Genomic DNA, 19444 nt, shown 5'->3' with positions numbered 1-19444 from the left:
TCTCAGACATACAAACAAAACATAACCCCAAACGTTTTCATATAGGCTATAATAGTTGTTGTCAAATGCCATCATTCTGTATCCTATAGTGAAATGTTTTATTATTAACCATGTAAATTATAATTATAGTCTTTATAATAGAATGTCTGGTTGAATATTTTGTACATAAGTAAAAGTAGCCATGCCACAATTTAGTTACAATTAAGTCCTGTATTCAAAATGTTACTTTAGTAAAAGTACAAAACTATTGGCATAAAATATACTTGCAGTAGCCTACCAAAGTAAAAGTACCCTACTCAAACCTTTTCAAAAAGAGCAGATCCACAAGCTCTCAGGACTCAGGTGCTGTGACATGCTGGGCAGCCAAAGAATAAAATACGTTTTAAGTGGTTCATGTAGGCTGTTATATTTTTGTAATAATAATCTAAATCTACAAGTAGTAGAGTAAAAAGCACAATATTTGCCTATATGATATAGTGGAGTAGAAGTATAAAGTATTTGAAACATTTAAATATAGCCTACTGAAGTAAAGTAAAAGAACCTCAAGATTGTAATTACGTACAGTACTTGACTAAATATGTACTTAGCTACTTTCCACCACTGCCGTTGAAGATACAGTAGCCTAGCCATACTGGAAAACTAAACAAAAGAATACTATCACACTATGGCAGGGTAAACGAGGACACTAGTCAGAGTAGAGACCATCAGCACTGCATAGTGTGTAGACAAATCAATTCAATCACTAGGTCACGCAAATTGGATTTTATTGTGACAAATACACAATGTCTCTTTTCGCTCCGATTTATTTAAGTTTCAAGGTAAACAATACATTGTATGACGTCTGTTACACATGCAGTTTAAACTGTGAACATTAACTATTAATGTACATTAAACAAACTGATTGATACCGCCTGATCCTCTGGTTCAGAGTGAATCAGTGCAGGGTTGGTTGACTCTGGGTGGGGGGTTGGGGTTGTGCTTCTGTTGTCGTCTTTCAAGGGCAAATCTCTAATGACCTTTGTCTCAGGCGGAAGAAATTAGATGTCATTCCATACACTCATAACTCAATGCCGCTGGGTCAGTGGTCGCTTGGATTTGACCAGTCCTGATGCAGGGAATTTACCACTTTGGCATCCAACCAGGATGGTTCCTCTCATAAAATCAAGCCCTGGGCTCCATCTAAAGGCCTTTAAGATGGACGAAAGGAAATCAAATGTTTAAAGAATTTAAAGAGTTTAACTTGTGTTACAAACAACAACACGTCTAAAATGATTATAGTTTAACATTTGAGTTTGTCTAAATCAAATCACATATTCATGTTTAAATTAATCATATTAGATTATTATATATATATTAGAACATAAAATATTTTATGCTTGTCCACATGATAAAGAGTTTCACTCAAAGTTCACTTACTAAACTATTCATTACATGCACAGTAAAATCCTCAGTGGTAATTTATCCATTTGTGATGCGAAGTGTTACAAATGTATGCATTTGGTTCCATTTCTACCCTCTCAGAGATAAATGAACACACAGGATTTTACGGTGTGATAGTACAACAATGCTGGGGCCAATACATTTTATGTTCAGAGACAGAGAACCGTCAGAGCTTGAAATTGATATTATCCTGCACATCTAATGCCATTTTCCATAACGAGGCATAGATTTTTTGTTTTGTTTATTGTCGGTCAGATATGTTCTACACAGATTTGCTCATGCTCTCACCCACTGCTGGTAATCATTAGAATATATTTTACACAATATGTGCATCATGTGGGATACATAATACAAGCATAACACATTTACAAGATCAATAATAATAGGAGAGGTGAGATGGATTATAATGAGTACAATTATCTGGATATATTATATATTGACCCAACTTGCATGTTGTTCCGAAAAGAGGGGTACACTGCAAAATCTAGAGTGGTAATTTAACCCTGAAAATTAAAATAAGGTCCAGGGACCATTTTTAAAATATTCAGTGTTCAATACCACTCATGGCTTTTGCTTTGCACTGTAAATGGATGCAGATAGTACAATCAACCCCTCTGCTATAGACATAGCTTTATATTTTATATCAAAGCAATGGCAACACAGAATAATGAGCTGCACATTCTCACTAATATTTAAATCAAATAAAAAGTAGTTTGATGGAGACAAGAAATATTGTATTCTCACATTTTTACAAAAGCAAAAGGAGATGATCATTTTGACCAAAGACCAGGCATGTTTCATGCATGTTGGGCACTCACAGCACCTGTGCAATGCAATGCATTATTGGTTGTAGAAGGCATGAAGTGAAATGTTGCACTACTAGAGTCATACTTTTGTTTTTAAGCCCATAAAAAGGAAGTTAGTGCCTGTCAAATATCCAACACTGCTGAGGGAACTATAGGCAAACATGTGTAGCATAACCTCATGTAACCTTCCTCATCGTTTGTCTAACATACTTCACTGCACCAGAGTGCGTAAGCACCTGAAACCTCAAAGGTCCACCTGCACATTTGGCAATAATATGTTTTTTCAAGTTTGACAATTATTGTGTGAATATTGCTAAATCTCTTACCAATTCACTCAATGCAGTGGAAAACAAAAATAATTAAGCACACAATGTATAACAGTCAGTGGAAATTAACATCTACTAATTGCAGCCAACCTCAATACTGCGTAATGGTGCATTCTCCATTGTCATGTTTGAAGAGGGAATCTGCTGGTCAATGTTCATGAAACATCAGAAGAAATAATTCAATCCTGCACAGAGTTGTAGACGTTAGGTAGGACTTAGGGAATCTTTTTGAAGAATCCATGGGGCAACTTATTTACATGGTCTTGTCTAAAATAAGAGGTTATGGGCAATGTGTCCAAGTGTGCCTACTTCTCCATTGATCATTAATGTGCCACTACGAGTCGGGGATGTCTTGGTGACAATCTCTTGGCTAGCAGACAAGCTAGGGCAATGCCACCTATCTGGGTGAAGGCTAGTCCCAATACAGTGGCAGCAATGTGGAAGACGTTGTCATTGACGAAGCTGAAGACCTTCCGGAAACAGCCGTGTGGATGGATCCCGGCGGCGACCACTCCTTCACTGTCCGTTGAAGGAAGTGGTCGGTTCCTGCACCCCTTGCGCCTCACACAGCAGCTGTCCGGCACTGACACCCAGGTGCCGTTCCCCATGGCTGAGAATCCTACATCCTGGTTGGCCCAGTCGGAGGTCAGCCAGTCGCGCCAACCCTCGGCCCCGCAGCACTCGAGGGCCCTCTGGAGGCTGTCCAGAGCGTCGGACCGACCCTCGTCATCGGCATAGCCCGCCACTGCTCGCTGCAGGCCGCTGCGAAACCCTCCAGCGATGTCTTCACGATAGAAGAGGCCAGAGAGTCCTGTGGCGAGGCCGGCTATAAGTGCAGCCAACTGAAAGAACCCGTAGGCCCTTAACACACAGGGCAAGTTGGCGGCCACCCCCAGGCACCCGAGGAAGCCCCAAGCGGTGACGGCTGCACCTGTAGACAGAAGAATGAGCGGGGCATTGGGATAGCGGTTGGCGGACAGCAACATGTAGTCTGCCAGCGAGGCTTGCGCCCACACTCCCATGGTGAAGATGGCTAACCCGGCTGCCCAGAAGAGGCAGCTGAATGCCAGGAGCCCCAGGCGTAGGAGATGCATGACGCCCACGGGCCGGCAGCAGGGCTGGCCGGCGCCCGGAGGCGGGAGTGCCGGGGGTGCCAGGGAGGCCTCGGAGCACAGGGAAGAGGAGAGGCTTCGCTGCTGCTGGAGGGGGTCTGGATGCTCTCGGTAGGGAGAGAGCAGGTAGCCTGGGATGGCGGACGCTCGACGAGGGAGAGACGGAAGAGTGAGGAGGTCGAGACCCCTTGGAGAAGACGGCCTCCGTGTGGCGAGCTGCTCGCGCTCCCAGTCCAGAACCCGTCTGCCGGGACTCAGCCGAGGTGGCAGGGAGTCGTAAGGCAGTGCAGAGCTCATGGTGCTGGCTCCGGCTTTATCAACCTCCCCCTCTCTCTCCTTCATGCAAACCCTTCCTCTCTCTCTCTCTCTAGCTATGCCCCCTCTCTTTCTTGTTCTCCTGCAACACAAAGCCCCCCCCCCCAATTCTTTATGACTGGCTGTTAATACGCCACCGCCACCCCCCTGCACCAACTATACCATAAATCCCGATGATGGGTGTCGCGTTGAAGTGTTATCTGCATCCGCAGACGCCTTTATTCCACTCTATTTATCTGTTTATTCGAGCCATTCTTTACACCTGCATGGTCACCACAAATTCCTCCGTCGATCGTGGCGTCCTCTCTGCTGTCCCTCTCTCTGGTCAAGCCTGGTGGTGTTTTTCTGCGGTGGGATGGACTTGGAATCCACCCACGCACACCCTCTCTCGGTGCGGAGGAGACACTCGTTTGGTTTTTATTATGCTCCATTTGTGGCATCAATGAGCCGGCAGAAAGTCCTCAAATCTATTTAAGTGACATTTTTGAATTTTCTATCTGCTTCCTCAAGCCTTAGCCTTCATGACGCACAGACAAATTTGACTTATTTAATATTTTTACATTTCAAAATAAGTTTATGGTACTTATATTTCGATGTCAACACAAAAGAGAAATGTAACTAATGTGTGTTTTGAAAATCAGGGCAGTAAAAACTATTTTTGAAAGAAACTTTGATTACAGATGGAAATTGTAATGTCCATTAATCTCTAGCAAAAACACAGAACTAACCCTCCAGTCCTTTAAAATATATCGTAATTTTGAAAATAATTTATATACACACGCCAATACATCTTTTATGTGAAGGTCAAAATATTAATTGGACCATTGGAGACGACGTAATTTATAGTCAATTAAGGATATTATAGTAGGTCTTCAATTAAGATAGGGGTGGCAACTGTTGAGCTCATGAAAATTAACGATATAGATTCAAGCAACGGTCCTACTCAATATAAAAACATTAATACAGGTGACAGTTACAAATTCTCATAAAATCTATGTTTATGTTGCTTGAATTTAAACTTCAACAAGACTAAAGCCTCTAGTGAGGGTGGTAACAATAATTAATGTAGTAATGAATGAATCTAATTAATTAATTAATAATAGCAATAATAATAATAATTAATATTATTATTGGCATTAATTGATGGGTTCAGAGATTGACACACAGAACAAAATCTGTGCAGATAATGCTAACAAACGAAAAAGGTGCTCGTAATTGAAAGCAATTTGCTTTGGGTAGTTGGTGTCAGGCTCAGCCAAAAAGAGAGCTGTAGTGTACATTGCTGCTTTGTTAATGTTAAAAGTTTTTCAAAAGTAGAGATGCAACAGGTTGTGACCTTGTAGATCAGCTATTTTTGCCACTTTTGTGCAACGCTGTCATAGGAATGAGTGAAATAGGGCACATGAAAAAACATAAAAAGATGAACTATGCAGAATAGTGCCGACCCAACCACATCAGGAATACCAGCTCACAATTTGTAGCTACGTATCTCAGTACTGACTGGCAGTGGTCTGGAAGTTAACAGGAACGCTCGCCCCAAAACACAAACCCTTTTTTTGCGCGGAACTCTCACCCCCAGCGGAGGACCACTCGTCCCACTTGGCAGCGAGGCGGACCACTCTGCCCGCTTGGTGAGAACAGACAGAACCTTGCAGGCACATTCCCACCAGGCCGAGGAAGAAATACCACCCTTATCACATTGGCCTGTTATAGCGCCACCAGCAGGCCGATTTTTGCAAAACAAATATTTTGAACAAAATGCCTCAAATCATGAGGTCTGATTGCGTGAGGCCGAGGAATAAATGGCACCCTTTTCACATTGGCCTATTATAGCGCCACCAGGAGGCCACAATAACCTACCCGACCTGGCGGAGACCTGTGCTTTTCTGCACTTTTTCTGGTTAGTCATAGTTTACTTTAGGTCATCATAGCTTAGTTTTTTATAAGTTTTCGTCAGTGGAAAAAGGTAGTCGATGAACATTTTTCACAAATGTTTGAATTTGGAGTTTTAAGTTACAATAGGTTTGTATAGGAAGGGGGCGTGTCTGATAAAATGAATATCAAATGGATCAATACTGAATCGAGCAACTTAAACAATAGAGGGGGTCAACTTAGACGATAAAATTAACTTTTGAATTTTAATTAATATAATGCTGCTCCATTTTTTTAATGAATGAAAACACATCTTCAATCAGTACTACGAGTCATACCGGATGCTAAAAATAGACTTTGAATGCAGTGAGAAAATATCCCTAAGGTCATTGTAATTATGCACTATTGCTCCCTTGTTAAATGGTACATGAATTTTTATCATCAGTCTCTCTCAAAGGCACCCCGACCAGTAAAGGGCTAATTAAAGACTTTCTGTTAATTAAACACATTTGTTAGAAACGGATGCCATTTTAAAAAGGACAGTCATAATAACAGTACAGTTGGCTGACAGGAAACGGAGAGAGAGAGATGGGGAGTGACACGCAGCAAAGGCCTCGAACCTGCGACGCGCTGTCAGGCTACATTGGAGCCTAGGTGCCCGGAACGCTAGGCCAGCGGTCCGGGCCTATGTGTTGGAACTTGTGAGCTTGCATATCTGCCATTTTCACTATGAATGCCTTTAGATTTTGACTTTCTCATTGGTGACTTGTATTGGGCACAAAATGTTTTCAAACCAATGGACTAGACCAGGGGTCTTCAACAGGGGGTCCTCAGAGTTACTACAGGGCGGCTGCCAAATATTTGTGATAGGAGCTTTTATTATACACTAACCACTTGAACCCAACCCTTTTCTGAGAACTTCAGCCAAAAATAGCAGATCTACACGCTCACAACGCCTCGTGCTGTGAAGCGTTGTGTGCTTGTAGATCATCTATTTTTGGCAAAGAGGTTTGGTTTGGTACAGAGTGAAACGTCAATTTTACTAAGTACTGAGGGCTGAAGTGGTTAAATGTCTGAAAATACATATTAACATGAATCCAACGCAACACCGATGATAGTGCTGGCAAACAATTCTATGAAGCCATCTAAGTTTAATCTGCGACAAAATTTTATAAAATATGTAGTGGGGGTCCCTGCTTCATGTCTGTTTCAGCTAAGGGGTCCTTGGCCTGAAAAACGTTCAGACATAGGTCCTTCTTCTAGAGTAAATTAAAGTTACTACTGTGAACAGGACAACTGTAAGAGATAATTCATACTGCTTTATACTGTTGACTGATATAGAGTTCAATTAAGTGGGTTGAATATCCTCAGTGGAGAAACATTTATGCTTATGTTTCTATAAATAGCTCACTGGCCTTCAATTGCATTACATTTAAAATTATAGGCAATACACAAATGGTAAAAAAAAGAAAGAATGAATTTAATGAATACATTTACATTCATTATTTGACTTAAATAATACATCTGAATAAATAATGGAAGTAATGTGCAAAGGTTTCAACTGAAGAAATTCAGGGCAAAAAGAAAACTCAACTGATGCAGCATTCAAACCGTCAGTCAAAACAAGGATAATCTTTCAATCAAACATTTCTGTCACAGCTATTCAGACTTATGGGTTAACCCACCTTCAAGACAGTTACACTGTACACTTCAATTATGGCACCTAGGCTAACGCAGAAAACACCTATGGGTTCAGGATGCAGTGGTCCAAAAGAAAATGTTTTTTTCATAGTCTTAACGTGTTGCTTATAGATTCGACTAGCTATATTTTTGCTACTTTTGCACGACACTGTCATACGACCAAGTATAAAATAAGGCATTTATTTATGAAAAAAACAAAACAAGAAGAATTATGGAGATAAACAAGGTTTCTGCCCGACTGCGACGATATGAGGTGTGCTTACAATGGAATCACAGCCATGCTGATCTATAGTATTATGGCACACCCTCTCATGTAATATTGCTTAATTAATTACTGTATGCTGGCACTCCAGTGACATTCCATCATGTGTTGCAATGTAGACATGGAGATTTGTCTTAAGTTTCTGTAGTTACTATGAATTGTTCTGTCAATGTCTTAACCCATTAAGACCTGGAACTGTATCATTTTTAGATTTGAGCTAAAAAGCATTATTTTGGGCTATTCAAAAATAGCAGATATACAAGCTCATACGAGCTTGTAGATGTGCTATTTTTGAAAAATCGTGAAAATGTGTGCAAATCTTTGAATATATATATTTTTAAAGCGAACATTTTTAACTCAAATCGTTGCTTCTGGGGGGTCCCTGCAACAAAATATTTTCCAGGGACCCCCAGAAGCAAAGATTTGAGTTAAAATTGTTTGCTTTAGAAATATATATATATTCAAAGATTTGCACACATTTGACCACAGACTGAAAGTGGTTAAGTCTGTCTGTGGGTTTTATAAATATCTATCCAATGAAAAGTATAAAGACTGGAACACATTTCCTTAAAAGCAACAGTTTTAGATATACAAGGTTTCCACCTGACAGTGACTGTATACATTACAACCTGAACCCTTTATTCTACTGTAAACTATTTAAGTAAAGGGAGTCCGATTATGACCCTTCAGGATTCCATGAACAAACAAACAACATATAATTAAGCAGTCAACCGCACTGAGTAGGTAATTAACAGACTATTATTCTGTTTAAACCTGGTATCGTCGATAAGAATCTCCCCAATTAACAGTTTAGCCTGAGGCATGCATATTAAAGCTGCCTCTGACAATATTATTCCTGATGCATGTTCAGTTATTTTGTTCAGAAATCGCAGAGTCCAAAGGTTCTCCATGAGCCGCTTCCATGTGCTTCTGCAGCTTAGCCTTGGAGGTGAACGCTTTCATGCACAGTTCACAGTGCGGTCTCGACGGCTTCTGTCCTGAATGACAGCGTTTGTGTCGCGCCAGCTCCGAGGAGCTCTTGAATTTGAGGTCACACAGAGAGCAGGGATAGGGGCGTTCCCCGGTGTGAATGCGCTCATGAAGCTGTGCTTCACTAAGGGTGAGAAAAGCCTTCTCGCAGTGACCACAAGGGAACGGTCTCTCTCCAGTGTGAATGAGATTGTGTCTGGTTAGTGCGTAGGGTTTCGTAAAGCATTTCCCACAGTAGGTGCACGGGTACGGGCGCACGCCCGTGTGCGACACCATGTGATCTTGTTGTGTTTTTTTGCTCTTGAAACGTTTGTTGCACTTATTGCAGGAATACGGCCTGTCGTCCACGTGGGACCTGTAGTGTTTGGAGAGCTCGCCCTGGGAGAGGAAACCCTTCCCACACTGAGAGCAGAGGAAGGGCTTTTCCCCTGTGTGCATCCTTTCATGTCTCGCCAGGATGGAGGCCAGCGTGAACCTCTTTGGACAATGGGAGCAATGGAAGGGCCGCTCGCCTGTGTGAGTCTGGAGATGCTTCATGAGCATGAAGCGAAGGGAGAAGCGCTTGCTGCACTGGTTGCACTGGTACGGACGCTCGCCCGTGTGGGTGGCCTGGTGCCTCTTCACGTCCGACTTGCGCGTGTACGTCTTGTCACAGTGTTGGCACTTGAACTGCCGCTTGACCTGATGGGTCTGCCGGTGCAGCGAGCGCGCCAGCAGGGTGGCAAAGCCTTCGCCACACTGCTGGCAGACGTAGCGCAGGCTAACGCCGTGGCTCTTCTTGTGCTCGAGCAGCTCGGAGGCGGCGGAGAAGCTCTGGCTACAGATGGAACAGATCTGAGGGAGTTTGCTCTCTCCCGAGTGGGACTCTTTATGGTGGACGGTTAAGGCGCGGAGGTTGGCGAAGGAGCTCTTGCACATCTGGCAGGAGAAGGAGATGGGCATTCCGTGGTGTTTGCTTTCGTGTTTGGTCAGGTCCCACGAGTGCTGGAAGGTACGATCACACTGGGAGCAATGGAAGGGCCTTTCTCCCGTGTGGGTGAGCTGGTGCCTGCGGACGTCTGACGTGCGCGTAAACACCTTACCACATGTTTCACACGTCAGGGCCTTCCGTTTGCCTTGGGGGGGTGAGAGTTCTACAGCAATACCATCACAATGTTCATTATTATCATGTTGTTCTGTCTTGAGCGTGTCCCCTTTGGGGAAAAGCTTGATTGAGGTGAATATTTGATCCGTGTTGCAAGGAGAAGGCAAGAATTCATCTCCGTCCTGCTTTGCATCCATGAGTGTCCTGTACTCGTCTGTGCGGACATTTTGTATGTGGATATGAGGGGGGCTGTCTTCATCTGAGTTATGGAAAGGACACTGTGAGCAGGTGAAGATGATGGAGGTCATCTCTCCACATTCATCTAGAATAAATAAGAAATAGAGAGCGGTTCAAATATGTGCATTTGGTTTCAACCAGTCACTCTGTCTAATATATCCGCTATATCATTTTGATACATTTTTGACGACAAGCTATCGGAAATGATGCAGCCGAAGTGACTCAATTTTTAACCACTTTTATTCTGGTGTCTCTATTTTGGGCATGTCATTATAGGCGAGTTAAATTGTTATGAGCTTGTAGATCAGCTATTTTTGAAAATAGACGATCTTAGGGCATAAGTGGTCAAAGAAGTTCAGTTTGTGTATTTTAAATGTATTCATTATATGGCTTGGTTGAATATTTGATTCTGATCTGTTATTATTCAATAATGACCGCTGAATCACATTAATAAATCAATCAATCTGCAGTGCTTGGTTGTTATCGCATTCAATAAGGCAGCTATGTTAACACACTATGTCATTTTACGCTTAAGTAAACTAAAGAATGTTTTTGAAAACATTTGAGGCAAGCAATAGGCAATGCAGTACCAGATTTTGATTCATATTTGATCAATATTTCCAACTGGACATTTCCTAGCCAACCTGTTGCGTTAGCTGGATGCACCTGCCATAATCTAATGCACCGTTTCCCAAATCAATTTTAATGGATCGTGAGTAAATATCCCACATTTTTACCCTAGATTAAAAGAAATATATAATATTTCAAAAGATTTAAAAACGTAAAAACGAATTTACAAATAATTTCCATAAAAATAAATGTTTAACTCCCTGAGTGCCAGGATTGCCAGAATTATTTCAGAATTGATTCTGAAAAGTGCCAGAGTTTTTTTCACAGAAAACAAAAAGTGCTTAGGAAGCGAGATACAGCCTTTTTCAGTTCTAAGTTAAACAAGGAGTGGATGGAGCTGCACATCTTCAGATGATGATATCTTGGGTTCTGAACATGTTTTTACTATTTTTTCAAAAACACGTCAAACACGTTAATGGCACCCAGCGCCATAGCGGTAAAAACACGTGAAACACGTTAATGGCACTCAGTGAGTTAAGAAGTAGTGGAAATAGCACATCTACGAGCTCAACGCGGCGCAAAACAACGCGTTGTGAGCTTGTAGATCTGCTATTTTCACTAGTTTGAGTCCCGGGCAAACATCTAATTTCTTTTTTGGGTCTTGAGCTAAAGTTTTGGAACCACTGATCTAATGGACTTTTATCTGTCTTTACCGGAAGCAATTAAATCCTAAATGTATTAAATAGTTTTGTTATATTTTGTGACAATTTTATTAATTGCTTTATTAAGTAGCCGTGAATGGTGAGCAGGTCACTGTCGAGAAATAAACCCCTTCACGGTGATAAAGACCCCTCCGGGTAATATTGGTCAAATCATTGGTTATCAGCGATCTAGGACTCTCTGAAAATCGAGTTCGGATCCAAAAATCGGCCACGGGTGGGGCTCTAGTTTATTTACCTGTGTTAATTCCTTTGACTGCTATGACAGATGAGGCAATTGCTACCTCAGCACTGTTCCTGGTGAAGAAAAGAATATATATTGCTGATATATTAGTGGCAAACAACAGAATGACACGTTATATTCATCATACAAAACGTATGCAAATAATATACTATACATTTTATGTTTTCCAATATTCTCCTTCGACGAAGTCTTGGCTTTAAGTGTGTGCTGCCTGGTTGACTTCTTAATTTCAAGACGGGTGGATCTGCGCACGATTTCCGAGGAGGGCGACAGTTGAGTTTCAAGGCCAGGGGGCGACTGTTGCCTTTCAGAGCCAGGGGGCGACTGTTGCGTTTCAGAGCCAGGGGGCGACTGTTGCCTTTCAGAGCCAGGGGGGGACTGTTGCGTTTCAGAGCCAGGTGGCGACTGTTGCGTTTCAGAGCCAGGGGGGGACTGTTGCGTTTCAGGGCCAGGGGGGGACTGTTGCGTTTCAGAGCCAGGGGGCGACTGTTGCGTTTCAGAGCCAGGGGGGGACTGTTGTGTTTCAGAGCCAGGGGGGGACTGTTGCGTTTCAGAGCCAGGGGGCAAGTGTTGCGTTTTAGAGCCTGGGGCCAAATGTTGATTTTCAGGGCCAGGGGTCGGCTGTTGAGTTTCAGGGTCAGGGGTCGGCTGTTGAGTTTCAGGGTCAGGGGCCGACTGTTGAGTTTCAGTGACAGGGGGTTCACTGGAAGAGTCTGTCGGCCCTTGGCTGACAGACACAGACTCTTCTTCATCCCTGAACTGCAAGTTTGACTCTGTCTGCCCGTTCCTTACCTGCCCAGGCCGTACAATGTCATCAACTTCATTGTCTAATTGGACGCTCACTTCATGTGCTGTTCCTTCAACTGTGGTGAATTCTGACTCCACCTCATTTGAATCATCAACCACCTTCTCTGCTGATGCATCCAGGTCCATGGCTTCCTTCCTGAGCGTAAACGTCTTCGTTAAGGTTTCCAGTGCTTTAGCCACTTCTAGGTTCTCACCGGATTCTCTCCCATGTGAACTCAGAGCCTCCATCTCTTCACCAGCGTCACCACCATCCTCTATAGCCTCCATCTGTGCTTCACAGAGCTCCGTCTGGATGTGGACCTCCTCTGTTGACTCCACTACCTCTTCCGCGAACTCGGGCCCGACTACCACTTCGGTGTAATCGGTGTAAACCGTCACAACCCTATACTGGTCTGCTCCCACAAAAGTGATGGGATTAAGTATGTTAGCATAGCTATGCATCGCTTCTAGTCCAATGGCAGCGGTGTTTTTTTGCGAGGGAGGGATGGATAAAGCAGACATTATACAGCTGCCAGCAGTGGATGAAGGGCCATCTAGCAAGAGAGAAAAGAGTAAAAGTTAAGGTTCTTTATTGTCTTGTGTACATGTACCTGAAAGTACAAATTAGTTTTGTGCCGGTTCTTGGACATTGTAGCAGCATAGTGACAGTGATAAACTAGAAAATGTGCTCCTCAGAGCACAGGTCTCCGCCAGTACTGTTCCTGATTAATCCTGTCTTACCTCACTTCAAAAGATATAAATGATCTTTTGAAGTGCCACACCTATTTATAGGACTCTATTTCATCATGCGTCTCGCTAGCCAATCAAAGCACACCCTTTCAACATATTGTCACGTGTCACGTGAAGCTTGACCAATGTTAGCTTGGTGGACACACGGAAGGACGAGAACGAAAACATAGTCTCCTGGCGGAGACAACAACGACTGATGATAGGAACATCAATACAATTAATATACTGTATATACATTGTACATTATGTACACACACACACACACACACACACACACACACACACACACACACACACACACACACACACACACACACAGCAAATACAGACAAAAAGTATACATATTTTTCAAAAATATGCTGTGGCAGCACAATATTTTGATTGCACTATATGGCAATGGTAGAACACTTGTGTATAAAACATAGAATCTGCACACCAGGTAAGCCGGCGACTCTCTGTATTAAAAGGTCTGAGGAAGAGCCCTAGTGCTCGAAACGTCACTATGATAAATCTTTACAAATGGGAGCCTCCTGGTGTGTGTATTTTATCTTTATTACATGGTGAGCTTTTTTGATTCAGCACCCTAGTAGGTCTAGGATGTCCATGTCTTTTGAACTTTTCTCATTCTTTGGTACAGCACTGGACCCAAGCCTTCCTATTCTGGGAGCAGATCCCAACAACGCATCACTTTGTGATACGTTTTGAGCTTGTAGATCTGCTATTTTCCCTGAAGATATTTTGTGTAGAGCGAAAACAAAAGGGTGTCAACTAGGTATAGGGTTTAAGTGGTTTCAAAGACACTCACATGGCACCTTCAGAAGACCCGCGCTTTTATGGTGCTGGTAGATGAAGCTTAGCTCTGCAGGCGTCGCCTGCGCACACTCCTCCAGCGAGGACGGAGCAGACCCCAGCCACGCTGCAGTCTATGACCACAAACCAGAAACACAGCCTGTTACACTTAAAGGGATAACTCCACCAACTCCGTTGCTCTGTATCTGTTGGTGTGAATGCGAGTCGTGACTGAAATAAATGTGGCTTTGTTCTACAGTACGGTACGGCTGAACTACAGTACAGGTGATGACATTTAATTAACTGAAATTGTAAGTTTGAAAACAACGCCATCACTATAATGCTCTAGAAATTTCTAAAGGCCAGTGTTGGAATCATGGGGGGGAACCATCAGCCATATATACCCATTGAGGCCTGAGGTTCCGATTCTGCAAAATGTCTTCTAAATCCTGAACGGTTTTCTGAAAAACGCATGTTTCTATGTCAGTGGTTCTCAAACGTTTTCATGTCAAGGACCCCCAAAATGTATATGTATTTGGCCGCTGACCCCCATCTCAAAATATTTTGTTCCAGGGACCCCCAGAAGCAAAGATTTCAGTTAAAAATGTTTGCTTTAAAAGAATATATATTCAAAGATTTGCACACATTTTCACGATTTTTCAAAAATAGCAGATCTACAAGCAGCTTGTATATCTGCTATATATATATATATATATATATATATATATATATATATATATATATATATATATATATATAGCAACATAAGTTCATTTTTCTTCATATTTTTTCTTGGCACGAAAAAGTTTGAGAACTACTTGATTTAGAAGGTATTTGTAGAATCAGCCTCAGGTCTTAATGGATTTCATTCACACCAAATGACACAGAGATCAAATAGAAAAATGTCAGAGTTGGCTTTTATTGCACACCCAAAAAAAGACTGCTTTGATGTAGTATATTGTGACATACAGCACGTTTGGATGTACAGTACAAGGACAACTTGCATACAGTGTGAAAGGACATTGCAATGTGTTTTAAATGTATGTGTTGTGTAACCCCGAGAATATTAATCTAAAAAAAAACATAAACTAAAAGCGTTCCATTACGTGGATACAACTGTGACATAATTCAGCTGCATGGGTTTGTATAACATGGAATGTTTTGCAACACATTGCACAAGGGATAGAGATTGAGACATCTGGGTGGCGATGCCGTAAGATTAATAGTTAGGTGCAGGTGTGTGGAGGGTACCTGTTTGAGGTCTGGTACTGGAAACAGCTTTTCCAGTTTGGAGACCAACTCCCACAGGAGAATATGCAGAGCATCGTCATATTTGGATCCATATTCCACTGGAAAAACCTCCTGGAAGGCAGCAATCATTCATAAAACAGCCACAGACTATTAGCCTTCTGCTTTGAAAGTCAACTCTATAGATGAATTATATAATAATAATGATGACAGCATATATATATATATATTTATTTACAAAAAAGGTCAGTTATTAGGGCTATGTTACACAGTCAAACCATGAGTGAATTTAACTCTGAGTGTTAAGATTCCATACGTTTTATCCTCTAGAGAGAAGAGGTAATTGCAATGATGTCCAAACTGCAATGAAGATGGTGGTGCATCTAGGGTCCAATTCTATTCTATATAGTCTCCTTCAAATAACTTTATTAACATTATCAACCAGTAGGTGTCCTACTCGACACTGGGTCTAAATTTCTCAATGGAAGAGTAGGGAGACCACCTCCAACCACTGCAGATGTGCTAGTTATATTGTATATTAACATACTCTACCATAAAGATGTACAAGTTATTTTGTGTTAACATACTCTACCATTACAATAATGTTTTATTCATTAAAGCAACCCCTAGATTGCAGCATTATCGCTCAGGATTCAGAACTATGCTGGTGTCGATCTGAAAGGATCAAACCTGGTAGAAGTATGCTCTCTCTGCCGGGTCTTTAAGCAGGCTCTGTACAAGAGCAATGAAATTGGACTCAGTTTTTTCCACATCCGCATTCTTGAACTGCAAAACAACAAACGGATGTCACAAAACAGAACCAATAAATAAAGTTGAAAAATGATCAATATGTAGGTCAAATATATCGTCACTGTCAGGAAGAAACCTTGCTGGTCTAAAACCGCTACTTTTCAGGAAATAGAAAAAAATCACCAATGGATCTAATTATTATATAATAATTATTATTATTTAGTCACAAGCTCTTTTCATTGGTTAAAATATGAAATATGGAGATACAAGGTTTGCTTACTGCAGTGTTTGTAGGGGTGAAGCGCAGCTTGTCCAGACAGCGCTGGACTGCTTGAGAGTCAACACAGCCGCGGCTTGAACCTTTGCACAGCTCCAGAATAAGCTGAAACACCGAAATATAGTCACTGCAAAACCCAAAGAATTAAGATGCTGCGATTTTGTCTGTTGAAATAAATATTAATCAGGTCTATACTCTGATAGTAATCATTGCTATAGTGTTTGTTCAGTAGATTTCTTTGGGGCTTTTCTGCTTTTAGTTATAGTACACAGTGGAGATTGACAGGAAACAGGGAGAGAGAGACGGGGAGTGACACGCAGCAAAGGTCGTCGGGATCGGGATTCGAATCCATGACACGCTGTCAGGCTGCATTAGGGCAGGTACACACTGTAGGACTTTTAAAGTGGTCGGGGGTCGTCTGATCGTTAAGCATTACACACTGCAGGAGTTTATTTCTTGAAATCGGCTGTCATATATCGTTGTGGTTTTCACACTATAGATCGATCCCCGACCAGGGATTACACACTGTAGGATAGTTCACTAGGATGCTGTCTCCAGAGTCAGACCCAATACATACATTTGTGTTTATTCCAATTCATTTGACTCTCTCTCTCTCTCTCTCTCTCTCTCTCTCTCTCTAGGACGGTAACTATGCGGGGGATCTGTTTGTTGTGGTCAGGTCCACGACCTTCCATAGCCACGGTGGCTGTAATGTGCTCTCATTGGCTGTAGCGTACATCTCCTCGCAAGGTGGTCGCAGCTCCTTTCATACTGTATGATATTGTCTGCTGTCCTGTCTGGGACACAACTGAAGATCTAGCGGGGTAGATCTTTGAAAACGGTCGGAAAGCCATCGTAGAGCGGATGATCGCGGCCAGATCGTCTCGCAGAGCCTTTCACACACAGCGAGCATTATCTCGCCGATCAAAGGCCGATCTGCGTCAGATCGGGAGGTTTTGACAGCAAAATCGGACCAAATATCCTGCAGTGTGTACCTGCCTTTAGAGCCTGTATGTGGTATGCACCTGGACCGCTAGGTCAGCGGGCACCCCTTATAACTAACCCCAACTAAAATATTTTCCTTAACCATAAACTATCACTTTTTTTCTTGAAGTACAGAGACAACTCAGGTCCAGTTTATCAAGTCTAGCGGATGTAAGTGGTATAACAACCTTGGACACACTCGGCACTTCTTGCTCACCCTTGCTCTCAGCCCAAGAACGAGCTGAGCTCTCTGCATGTGGGTTATGAGTCCAGGCACCGACTCCGTCACCGTGAGCACCAGCTGCTCCAATGTGCCGTAACTCATGACGTCCTTCTGCTTGGCCACCTGCCACATGGCGGCGGACAGCAGCCGCAGCGGTGGAACCAGCAGCCGCAGGGAAGAGAGGGGCAGACCCGGGTCTGCGGGACACAAGAGGAGCATGGGTCGTCATAGAGATAATCTGTGAGCTTGTAGATCGGCGATTTTCGGTATTCAATTGCATGATGTACAGGGCTTAAAGGTTTTATTTTCTTTGTGTCGATTTGTATGTATAAGAAAGGTTTCCTTATATTTCAACAAATCAAAGAAAAATATATAATATTTATATTTTCTTAGAAAACAAATGATCCCAAATTATTATTTCTCTTCTTTTCCCCAGCACAACCACTGGTGGAAAAAGTACTCAAATTTTCAAAAGTAAAAAAAATTGGTATCAAAATGTACTTAAAAGTACCAAAAGTAGAAAGTACTCATTATGCAGAATGTCCAATTTCGATGTCCCACACGTTTTCAAATGTTTAAAAATATTTTGAAAATAGCAGATCTACAAGCTCACAATGCCTGCAACGCATTGTGAGCTTGTAGATCGGCTATTTTAAATGGCCGAAATGTATATAGGGCTGAAAAGGTTAATGTATGTTTTGTAATAATAATAAAAATCTACAAAGTAACTTAGTAACTAAGGTTTTCAAATAATGATAGTGGAGTAAAAGCATATAATTGCCTCTGAGATCTGTAGTGGAGTCAGTAGAAGTAAAAGTACACTGAACATTGGAAATACTCCAGTAGAATAAAAATATCTCAAAATTGTACTGAAGTACAGTACTTGAGTAAATGTACTTCGTTACTTTACACCACTGTCGATAACTACACAGGGCATCAGAATATGAACTAGTGTAGTTGCTGGAGACAAATAATGTAGAGTGGCCATTAGACTAAATTACATGGCAACACATTTCGCAGACCTGGTGCATCAACACAAAAGGACATACACAAATAACATAAATGATTTAAATAAACACATTATAACACTTTTAACACGCGTGATGCGTTTTAGTGGCATTAAATAGTCATGTACTACCGATTAACCTCGCGTCACCAGCATTTCCACCGCGGAGGAAAGGCTGGTATTCGTTCTAAACTGGCCCGTGTGATCCGGTTTAGAAAAAAGGAAAACAAAAACTATCATGTTCCGGTGGTGGGTATCGGTTGGCATCGCATTGCTTTTGTTCCCCACATACTGCGCATCAATTCGTTTAGCCTCGCTAGTAACACTGCGAGTTGGGAAAAAGATGGACATACCAAACCATTATTATACAAAAAGAAGCGAAACACTTATATATATATATTTAAAAAACACATTTTAAACTAGGGGGATCATTTTGGAGGTGCACGGCACCAGAGGTTCCGGCCACCTGATGACGTAAAGTTATTTCCGCTCCAACCGGATCAGAAACCCGAAAATGGTATTGATCCCAGGCTAACTGGTTGCTAGGCAGTTTTCCCACTAATGCTAAAGCAACTTTACTCAGATACATACCAATAATTCTTTGATTTGATCCTCTAGAATCCATGACTTTTAAAAAAAACGTTCTGGTGCAAAAGTGTAAATGAATGTATAAGTGAAACGATGGGTGTTTGTGGTTTTAGTGGCTAACATGCGCTAATGGAACGCAAGCACCCGACGCCTCAACTCTTCTTCCGCCTCATCTTCTTCTCTTGGTTTATTGGCGGATCGCAACCAACGTAAAGGTATATACCGCCACCTACTGTACAAGAGTGTGTAATGTCATGTCATTTATCCCAGCGATTAACTTTTATCTTATTCTGCTACCATTACCAACCGTTACTACTCCCTTCCCCTCTGCTCCAAGAATTAACTTTTTTTTAACAATTAACAAA

The 19444-nt window shown here is 42.0% G+C and overlaps 2 protein-coding genes across 2 annotated transcripts; both read right to left on the bottom strand.

Annotated features, from left to right (window-relative positions):
• Positions 1-2895: 2895 nt before the first annotated feature.
• LOC311039731 (tetraspanin-7-like) lies at positions 2896-3981 on the bottom strand (the record flags this gene model as incomplete). The annotated part of the gene is made up of 1 exon (XM_084049685.1): positions 2896-3981. One exon carries the CDS (start codon positions 3979-3981, stop codon positions 2896-2898), a length of 1086 nt encoding a protein of 361 aa, XP_083905811.1.
• A 3446-nt stretch (positions 3982-7427) lies between these two features.
• On the bottom strand, positions 7428-19230 carry LOC311039747 (uncharacterized protein). The gene is made up of 9 exons (XM_084049709.1): positions 19083-19230; positions 17480-17682; positions 16282-16383; positions 15942-16037; positions 15255-15365; positions 14020-14137; positions 11833-13018; positions 11673-11731; positions 7428-10230 (listed from the first exon to the last, which is right to left on the bottom strand). Exons 1-9 carry the CDS (start codon positions 19114-19116, stop codon positions 8702-8704), a joined length of 3438 nt encoding a protein of 1145 aa, XP_083905835.1. The 5' UTR covers positions 19117-19230; the 3' UTR covers positions 7428-8701.
• Positions 19231-19444: the final 214 nt, after the last annotated feature.

The sequence above is a fragment of the Gymnoscopelus microlampas genome, assembly GCF_963454915.1.
Source record: "Gymnoscopelus microlampas genome assembly, chromosome: 23".
NCBI lineage: Eukaryota > Metazoa > Chordata > Actinopteri > Myctophiformes > Myctophidae > Gymnoscopelus > Gymnoscopelus microlampas.
Note: the sequence above shows the minus strand (reverse complement) of the source record. Positions and strands in the feature narration are given on the sequence as shown.